This window comes from Condylostylus longicornis, unplaced genomic scaffold, assembly GCF_029603195.1.
Source record: "Condylostylus longicornis isolate FDR11 unplaced genomic scaffold, ASM2960319v2 ptg000101l, whole genome shotgun sequence".
Classification (NCBI taxonomy): Eukaryota; Metazoa; Arthropoda; class Insecta; order Diptera; family Dolichopodidae; genus Condylostylus; species Condylostylus longicornis.
This window is the reverse complement of record NW_026578069.1, coordinates 548,358-559,402: the sequence shown is the minus strand read 5'-3', so window position 1 is coordinate 559,402 and position 11,045 is coordinate 548,358. Positions and strand designations below refer to the sequence as shown.

Sequence of the window (11,045 nt, the reverse complement as noted above, 5' to 3'; positions counted from 1 at the left end):
TTTATTTCTCTAAATACTTAAACAAATACCCACAGTTAATTATTATTATATTAAAATATTTTGAATTTCGGAAATCTAGCGAAAAATAAGCATTATAAATTTCGAAAACGAATTGAATTTTTTAAGCATTAAGTCTGATATACAATATTTTTGGTTTTTATCAAAAAATTTATTCTACTATTTTCAAATAGATTACATAGTGCTACCCTAAAAGTAGCCAGGAAAAGAACTATTCATATATATTCAATACAAAATTCTTAAAAATCAACTATATCCTTGCATGTCGAAAAACCGTTAAAATTTTTAATTAGATATACTCACTTAATATAATTAAAATAAACATTTATAATATTGCAAAATCAGGAATCTATTGTAGAAATAAATTCATTCTTTGTCTATTTCTTTATACAAATATTTTATTTGAATGTTATATGTAATGTTAGACCCTTAAAAACCATGTTATATGTGTACATAACACATATGAAATTTGACTTTCAGGTAACTAAGCATATCAAATATGAAAATGAAAGAAAAATTCTTCACACATTTTTCTCGTTTTAAATTAATTAATCGCACCTTTTATCCACACATACTTACATAATTATAAACATGAATAGAAATTAAAATGACTAAACATCAGTAATAAAATTATCCTTGATAAAAATCATATCAAATGTAATAAGACATATTAAAAGGATCTTCATTCAAAGAAATATGGGAGGAGCTACACAAATCTAAAAAAATATATAACATATGTTCCTATACATATAAATATCAACAACTAGTTTAAAAGACTCCATTGTTAAAAATTTTATCTTGGCTGTCAATTTTAATGCTCATTCAAAAAGAAAAACGAAAAGAGAAATCAAAAAAATTATATTCACAAATTGATTAACAAAATATATTTGATTAAAATTACGATATTATACGATCTCGATACCAACACATTCTTTTATTCATCTAACATATAAGATATAAGAAGAGATAATAAAAAAGAAGGTATAACAGAGAAGGAAAGAATTATAATTTCAAAAAGAAGAGATTCAAAAATTCAGAGAAACATTATTATATTTAGTTGGAAAGAAAAGTTGAGTGGATGCATTAAACATTTATCATACAATAGTTAGAAAAAGAGAGTATGATCGTAATTTGTAGGAGGGACAGAAGAATTAAATTTTATTTTTTTTTTTTATTAAATATTTTTACGCACTTTTTTAAAAAAAAAGGGGTGGGAAGTAAATATTTAGAAATTTTTTTCAAAAATATTTTGTTTGCCTCACAAGCTGTAGTTGTAGTATTTTGAGCAAACAAATTAGAGCGTTAAAACTCACAACATGTTTTGTTTATTACTGTGTGTGGGATAATTATTGTAAAGTAAATAAGTTTTTAAATTTTTTAAATCGATAATATTTAGATGAGATAAAATTTTAAGCAATATCGTAAAAATATCAAATACATGCGCAAGAAAATTTTCAATTTTACACAAATACATTTAAAAATAAATTCAAAAGGAAGAGAAATTAAAAGATCGAAATTTTTTAACAAAAATATTCTTTAAAAGAATTCAACTTATGAACTATATAGTTTGTCTAAAAGGAAAGGATCTTCGACGTTCTTGTGCAATTTACATTGTATCTCTTATTTTTATAATTTATATAGTAGATTTGAACCAAAAAAAACAAAAAAATTCAATTGTATTGGTGCATTTTATTGTATTGCATTGTTTATTTTTTAAGAAGAAAATCGTAACGAATGAAGTTTAAGAAAAGAAAAATAAAATAACAAACAAACAGAAAAAATAACACAAAATATTTTACTTATATTGAGTTGAGATGATGAAGAATAAATATTTTAGATTATTAGGTGCATTTTAGTTATTAAATCAGTTATGCTCTGACGATCGTACAAACAAGATCAGGTTTTTTTGTTGATTCCTCAAAAAAAAAAAAAAAAAATTAATATTTGTTTTTTTTTGTTCTGGTTTGGAAAATATACGAGATTAATATAAACATTTTAATAAATTTTTAAAATAAAAATTTTTTTTTGGTTAATAAGAAATTTAATAAAATATAAGTGACCGTAATATTAAATAAAATATAAGTGATCGTAATATCACAATTAGAATTTTATGGAACAAGAACATATTAGTTAAAATTTTCTTTGAAATTCAAGTTCCAAAATATTTATTAATTTATAAATTATTAGTAAGGATTATTGCATAACACTCCCCAAATATATTTATATATTTTGTGAATATATAGTTTAACTAAATTTATATGAAAATAATTGAAATTGAATAAAGAAACAAGAAAAAAAAATTAAAGAACTAAATTTGCATTGCAAATAATTTAGAAAATCAATGAAAGATGGCTGTATCAGCACTTAATATGACACCATATTTTTCTGGATATCCTTTTCAAGGTACGTTTACAAAATATAATTAATAATTCACCTCATATAATTAAATATATTTGATTAATATTATTATATATATAAAAAATTTTAACCTGTAAAAGATGAGAATGTTTTTTGAAAAATATATAGAAAATTTTCGAAACAAGTCGTTTGAGTTCATTAATTATGTTTTGTATTATTGCATCTGATTGTCAATTATATAATTGCATTCGATTAAATATTTTGACTGAACGTCTCACTTGTCACTCTTATAACAAACTACTACTTAAATTGCACGATAAGTTCTTATAACTTCATATTTTATACATAAACCATGCAAAGTAGACACATACTATTACAAATCTACAATAGTTTTATTAATGCTTTGAATATACATATTCGGCATTAGCTTGATTAATGAAAAATTTTAATATTTTGATTAATATTTATTTTTAAAATAAAATTCTAAATATAGGTGATTTAATAATGTAATTTACAGAAAATTCAGAAATGAGTTTCTAGAAATTTCATTTTGAAAAAAAAATTTGTATAAGAAATTGGTCATTGTAGCGTTACAGTTAAGGGAATAAAAATAACATTTAGAAAAAGAAATTAGAATTTCATTATCCTGTAAAAAATTCAAAAGATTTTTATGAGTTTATAAGAAAAAATTAAAGACTTGGCACAAAATAATGCCGTCTGTGACGTCTTTAAGATATTTTCGTGCATGCCAGAAATAGATTAAATATCTTACTAATAATTTACAAGCGATTTGTCTTTTAGTAACTACATATGATGTGACATTTAATTTCTTACCATTTAGTGTGGCATATAATTTCTTACAGCGACATATGATTTCTTACAGCGACATGTAATTTAAAGTAAAACATATTATTCACCTTATTTGAAAAATAAATTATTCATATTTTGAAAATTTTTGAATTTAATGAATTAATGTACGAAAAAAATCTTAATAGCAAATCACAAGTAGCATGGAATTTGCTATTAAGATAGCAAATTCCATGCTATCTTAATAGCAAAATAACTTAAACTTTACAAAAAAATCTTAATTCCAATTCGCAAGTAAGGTGGAATTGGTAATTAACCCACACATTGAAGAATTTGCATTCCATTTATCATTAGAATATTTTGGAGATTTTTCCATGCAAATAATTCCGAAATCGTTATCGAATTAATATAAAATTTACCGAAATTTTGCAAGATATATAGAATTATTTGGTTAAATTTTGATCATTTTCTATACCTTATAGATTATATGTGTATATTGTATAGTATAACAGGAAAACGTCGTATCCCAACTCGGTAGGTTTTCTTAAAAAAAATAATAAATTTTTAAATGCTCTAATTGATTTCAATTAACCATATACAAAAATCATTATTTAAAATTTTCCATGGAAAACGAGAAGCAAAATATTTTTCCAAATAAAATGAAATAATTTTTGTATTCCAAAAATATAAGATGAACTTAAATGTACCTTAAATAAAAACTCATAATTTTTCAGCCTTAATAAAATCATATAAAAAAATTAAATGAATTGAATAAGTTGAATTGAATTTTTCTCTGCGTTGCCTTTGAATAAAAAAAAATTATTTCTTCATAATTTTCATTGCATTTTTTCTCAAATATAAATTATTATGAAAAGGCGGCGGCGGCAGCGGCGGCATAAACTAAGAAGAAAATTTGAATATTATTCAGACATAATGTCTAAAGAAAATTAAAATTCATTTAAAATAAAAGAAAAGAAAAAATATGAAATTTTATTTCATATATTTTATATTTATATTAAAGTTTCATATTACTATATTAAAATGGTCCATTACCATAAGCTACAAATCATTATAAAAATTATATTTTCTCCGAATATACATATGAAATAAATAACATTTGGATGTACCTATACCTATGTTATACTCGTACCCGTACATTATATTGTATGCTCCAATATTATTTTAACCAGATGTTAAATTTTTTGTTTTCTCTATATATTATACACATTCCCTATCATATACATAACAATATTGTTCCTGCTTGTATTGAAAACATGTTCAATATTAATGAAATCGTCGTCCTCGTGAATTTTTTTTCTTTAAATTTGTTTTGATGGTTATACTTTGAATATTAGAATAGAATGAAGTATGAATTGCATATTATAAAAAATCTATAAAACATATGTATATGATGATGATGATGACGATGATATTAATAATGATGGTAATAATGCGATACGGTAATAATAATATTGGGGATTCCATCGTATCAAATTTCAAGTTCAAGAGGAAAATCATCATCAATATCATATTATAATAATCATTTAATTTAATCAATATCATTATTAATATTGTTAGCAGTCATTTACCATAAGGGCAAAAAAAAAAACAAAAAACGAAAACAAAAACAGAAGAAAAATAAAAATATGAAGAAAACAAAATCGACCTAATCAGTTTTGTAGGATCTACAAAACAAAAAAAACCAAAAATAAAACGAAGTGAAAAAATATCGGCAATATTCTTACTTTTTTTTTTTTGTTTTTTGTTATTCCATTATTACTTTTCAATATTTCTGTTTTCATTTTAATGTTTTCTGCTCCTCTTTTTTATGATGATGATATGCATCACCCTTAAGCCCAAAAGAGAAGAGCCAAAATATGGAAAAAAAACAAGGAAAAATTCCAATGATTTTAAATTTCTTTTTGTTTTTTTCATTTTTTTTTTTATTAAAAAAGTGCAACTAGACATATTGGCGCGATTTGTCGGCAAAAACTTTTTGATATTTTGTTAAATTTTTGCTCTTTTTTTTTTAACTCATATATTTTTTTTTTGTTTTTTAGGTTTTCATAAAGCCGCGTTCCTTACGGGTGATGTGATGAATTTAAATTTTATTTTTTTTTTTTGTTTTATTTTTTTGCTTTTTCTTTTCCTTCCCATTTTCATCAACATATCGCGTATTCATTTCTTCCTTAGCTTGGTTTTGTTTTTTTTGTATACTTAATTCAGATAAATTATTTATTATAGAGGTTCAATATACCTCATCGGTTTTTTTTTTTCGATAAACATAATATTGTTGATGGTGATGATGATGATGATAATGATGACGATGATGATTATGAAATTATTTATATTGGGAATATACTATACTTATTTCATTTTCATATTATATGAAGAGCTAATATTAAAGAATAAAAATTTTAAAGTTATGAGCATTAGTTTATTATTTTTATTTAAATTATTTGAGATCTTCCGTTTTATTTATTCATTTTTCATTATTGTGATTTATGTTAATTTATTATTTTTTCATTTAAAGTGTATTTTTATATATTTTATATACTTCATTTGAAATTCTATTTTAAATATTTAATATGCATAGTGATAGCATAATTAATTAGTAATCATACTCGAAAATTTGAATATTTTAACACATGTAAATTTGCATTAATATGTAAATGAATTTTAAAAATGCTTGTATTTTAACTTAATCCCCCCCCCGTTTTGTATGATATAGATTTGTTATACTGTTACAATTTAGATTTAAAAGTGCTAGAGGTTCGTGTAATAAAATGACTTCTATAATTTTTTTTTTAAAGTTTGGTAAATACTTAATACATTTGTGAATTAATGGGCGTAACTAAAAAAAATCCTAACTGAACAAATTCAGAATTAAATATTAAACAAAAATTAACTGAAATTGTATCCGCTTCAAACAGACTTTCATATACAAGTTTTCATATCAATCTAGTTCCAATTGCTAATTCTTTACGATTTTAAACAAATTAGGTTCTGTACAATTGAAAATTAATTATCCAGTTTAGGTTTTTTAATTATTCAGAATTTTCAACCAAAAATAATGTTTTTTTATTTTTTAAATATTTATTTTTCAGAAAATTTCGCATAATATTGGTAATATTATTTTAAAGAAAATAAAATTAAATCTCTTATCTATATAAAACAAAAAATATGTGGAAAACAAAACAAAAAACTTAAGAGAGAAACTTTATTGTGTAGCTATACTCTTTTGATAGTATAATAAACGCCATTATAATTATTGCTCAATTAAGCATATATAATTTTTTTTTTTATTAAACAAATAAAAATTATTTTTTAATTTTTAAAATATTTTAACTTTTTCACAACAAAATTGTAAGAAATTTTCTTAAATAAATATTTTATTTTTTTATTTTATAGCAATTGCATTAAAAAATTTTTTCTGCCTTTTCTTTTCTGTATGATTGCCCTATTTATTTAAGAACTAAATAAAAACAATTTCAATTTTAGACAAATTGTCTATTATTTGTTTTGTTTTTATTTTTCTATTGTATTGGTATTTAAGTACATATTATATGAACACTCAATTTAGGTTATTGTCTTGTATTTATTACAGAGATAATGGAAACCAAAATATTTATTTAAGTTACATAGGATTAAGATTTTGTACTGGCGCAATATTATCAAAATAATGATTTTTTTTTTTCTGAAATTGACTACTGTTTAAAAAATCTTTTTCAACAATTCTTTTATATTCATAAGTATTATACCAATTGCTACAATATTGTAGTAATCTCTATTTTTTCTAAAAATAATATGTTTTTATTGAAATTTGATCCTTAAAATAATAATAAATATTATAAGAGGAGAATTGGTTCAATGAAGCATTAATGTAACTGAAACAACAACATTTATATATATATATATATATATATATATACTTTTTAAATAATAACAATGTTTCAATATAATATTATCCTTTCTATAGAGTAATTTCAATGAAATATTTAATCATCTTTTTGTTACTTTTTAATCTATAATTTTTGAAGATCTGATTACAAATTCTTTTCCAATTGAAATGTTTTATTATTATAAGAGAAACTCTTATATAAATATGGAATATCCTTTTCGAATAATAAAAAAGTAAATTTAAATTGAATCATCTTGCATAAATGCGTCTACAAAATGTATAATAATGCATGCTTTTCTTAAAAAATTTTCTTGGAAAATACCAGTTTTTTGTATTCTCATCTATATTATTACTGAAAATCAATTGGTTGCTTTTTTTAAGGATGAATGAACATTTATGAATATTTAAAATTCCATTCAATTTATTTCTTTTTAGAATATCATTGTGGTATAATGGTTATTAGGTTAATTAAACTTTAGATATTTATCATTTATATTCACCTGTACATTAAGTAAAGGTAAATTGACCGAAAAGAGAATGAATATTCAAATTTTTTGTTCTCTCTATGTATATAATAATATAAAAAGGATAATATTAGAAATTTATTCTACAAAAAGGAAAATATAATATTTTCTTAAGAATGTTTCTATTATTGAAATGTCCAAATTGAATGACATTTAAACAATGATATTGCAAGGTAATTGCCTTTTGTTATTTTGTTAAAATTTTGAATGGGTGGCCATTACTTAAATATTAATACTCGTAGTTTATGTTGAAATATATATGGGGTATATGTCATTAACGTGGCAATTTTCAAATTTTTTGAAAGATGAATTTAGAAAAAATTAATAATTTTTATTTAAAGCAAAAATCTATATTTTTTTTTTTGAAAAATTAACGACAGTTTTCCACATACAAATACTAACACAAATATTAGAGTTTCTCATATATTTGAAATACAAATTTTTTTATTTCTTGTATGAGTTTCTGTTATTCTATTATCGTCCTTACATTTGTATTATTAGCTGTTAAAATAAAGAAAGAGCTCCTTGCTCGCTTTAAAAAAACACGATAAATAATAATTTTGAAAACATATAAAAGAGATAACTAAGAAGAAGGCCAAAGAAGATTCAAAAGTGTATAACAAAAGAATGAAGAAGATCATTGAAAATCAGAAGGGACTATAAATGTTTTTATAATAAAAGAAAATTTTCAATTCATTAGATTTTAGGGGTTCGATGCCGTTTTGTGTTATTCATTTTTCATTCTTTTTTTTTTTTTTTGTAAAGTTAAATTTGTATCAAATCAAAATGATTTGCCGGCATTCCTTTGATATTTTGCAGACACAATGGAGACCACCATCGGACTAAAAATATATATGTTTTCTTATTTTTGTTTCCTTCTATTGATTATTATAGTGATTTTACAAATGGATCATTATTATTTTTGAATACAAAAGATTGAACCTGTAAATGACAATAGTATTAATGTAGGTTGACTTTCTATTTATTGTCTGGTCGAAAATGTTAACAAATCTTAATTGAATTTGAGAGTTTTAAAGTTAGGATGTAGAGAAAATTTTTCAAATAAATGCATACTCGTACAATGAAATCAGGAAACACACAATTTTTATAATGAAAAAAAAAATTCTCATCCTTAAAAAAATTAAAAATTCTTCTCATTTTTTTCTATAATTTTTATATTCGATACACACTCTCACCATTAAATTTATGTTTTTCTTTGCAGGACAAGGACGTGTCAATCAATTAGGTGGCGTTTTCATAAATGGTCGACCATTACCAAATCATATTCGATTAAAAATTGTTGAAATGGCTGCCGCTGGTATTAGACCTTGTGTTATTAGCCGACAATTAAGAGTTTCTCATGGTTGTGTTTCGAAAATCTTGAATAGATATCAAGAAACTGGATCTATAAGGCCTGGAGTAATTGGTGGATCAAAACCACGTGTAGCTACACCAGAAATTGAAACAAAAATTGAAGAAATGAAAAAAGAAAATCCTGGTATTTTTAGTTGGGAAATTCGTGCTAAATTAATTGAACTTGGAATATGTGATAAAACTTCAGCACCATCTGTTAGTTCAATTAGCCGTTTATTACGTGGTGGATTACGAGGTGATGAATCAATTGGAAGTACTCGTAGTCATTCAATTGATGGAATATTAGGTTCATCTTGTGAAGATAGTGATACAGAATCTGAACCTGGTATACAATTAAAACGTAAACAACGTCGTTCACGTACAACATTTTCCGGTGATCAATTGGATGCTTTAGAAAAAGCTTTTTCACGTACACAATATCCTGATGTTTATACACGTGAAGAGTTAGCACAAAAAACACGATTAACGGAAGCACGTGTTCAAGTGTGGTTTTCAAATAGGCGTGCACGTTTACGTAAGCAATTGAATGGTCAGTCATTATCATCATTTAATACGAGTTTATCAACTTCAGGATTTATGTCAAATCCTACAACATCGTATGGCTCTTCATCTACTCAACATACACTATCAGCAACTACAAATCCTACATCTGGTAACACTTTTATTCCACCAACAACCGGAACTTGGCCATCTCATTCAACATATGGCATTTCTGATCATCACAATTCTACTGGTGGTACTCTTCAAAATCAACAGTCATCAAATATAAATCATCATTTAATTGGATCTTCTGTATCGATGTCACCACCAGCTAGTTCTAGTTCTATGAGTCCAGTTTCATTAAGTCCAGTTCATAATTCACAAGTATCTGGAAATGAAAATGTTATTGCAAATACTCCAATCGGCAGCAATTATTCTTATATAAATTCTTTTGATCAACAATTGCCATATTCATCATCATCTAGTTATGGAAATAGTTCTGTTAATAATACCGCACCAATTAGTAATTCGGCTGATTTTGCAACACAATGGAAATCACCTTTTGTACAACAATCAAAATATTCATCGGCAGCGGCAGCAGCAGCTGCAGCTTCTGAATGGGAAAATTATAGTTCGTTTTTAAGCAACAATCATCATCATCATCATCACCCACATATGACAAATTTCCATCATAGCTCAATGGAATCTAAATCTGCATATCATTATCCTATTCCTCATATGGGTGGCTTTGAAATGAGCCGAGTTCATTAGATGTAATTAATTTTTAAGAAATTATTGTATGGTCTGTTTATAGTCTGATTTTATATTGTACTGATTTGTTAAATCTTAAGAGGCTCTTATTATAAAAGTATATACTAAATTTTTGAAAGTATAAACGAATGTATAGTTTTTAGTTATTAAAATGAATGGTTGCACCACTCGTCTATATTTTATTATATTTACACTAATTTAAGTTTGAAAAAAAAAAATCAAAATCAAAATCAAAATCTTATCTTTAAATCTAAAATCAAAATAGTTTTTAAGTAAAATAAATTGCTAACAATTAAATTAATTTGCTTTTATTTTATATGAGCAATAACTAACTTTGTTAGTTTGAGAAACAACTTATTAAGTATTAAAAAATCGTGGCTCAGGCCAGTTGAGATTTAATTAAAATAAAAATTTGCTATGTCTTTGAAAACAACAAAATTTGTATATGGTTTACAAATTTTAATAACCCTAGATGTAATGTCATTGGAAGCTCTAGGAAGACTTTAATTTAAAACGGCAGATGATCATAGTTTTCAGATCCAGACACTTATTTAAAAATTTTAATCGCTAATTGATTTTCAGTCCAACTTCTTACATAATTCGAAAACATAACTGAATAGTTATTTCTTCCAGTCGTTTTCCTTTTCCGTTCTTATTTATAAGGGAGGCCTATTTTGGTTAAATATTTTTTATATAAATTCTTAGCAATGCTTGATAAGTACATTCGTACAGAGGATGAAAAATCATATAGGGAGCATAAGACGTTCATCACAAAACAGAGGGTTTATATATGCAACATATTCATAAGACTC

At 24.0% G+C, this 11,045-nt stretch overlaps 1 protein-coding gene across 1 annotated transcript; it reads left to right on the top strand.

Moving 5' to 3' along the window:
- The first annotated feature begins 2,280 nt into the window (after positions 1-2,280).
- LOC129614132 (protein gooseberry) lies at positions 2,281-10,233 on the top strand. The gene is made up of 2 exons (XM_055528534.1): positions 2,281-2,421; positions 8,831-10,233. Exons 1-2 carry the CDS (start codon positions 2,367-2,369, stop codon positions 10,231-10,233), a joined length of 1,458 nt encoding a protein of 485 aa, XP_055384509.1. The 5' UTR covers positions 2,281-2,366.
- Positions 10,234-11,045: the final 812 nt, after the last annotated feature.

Coding starts and splice junctions, on each gene's coding strand:
- LOC129614132 (XM_055528534.1), top strand. CDS start 2,367: ATGGCTGTATCAGCACTTAATATGACACCATATTTTTCTGGATATCCT. Junction 2,422..8,830: donor TTCTGGATATCCTTTTCAAG/GTACGTTTACAA, acceptor TTTTCTTTGCAG/GACAAGGACGTGTCAATCAA.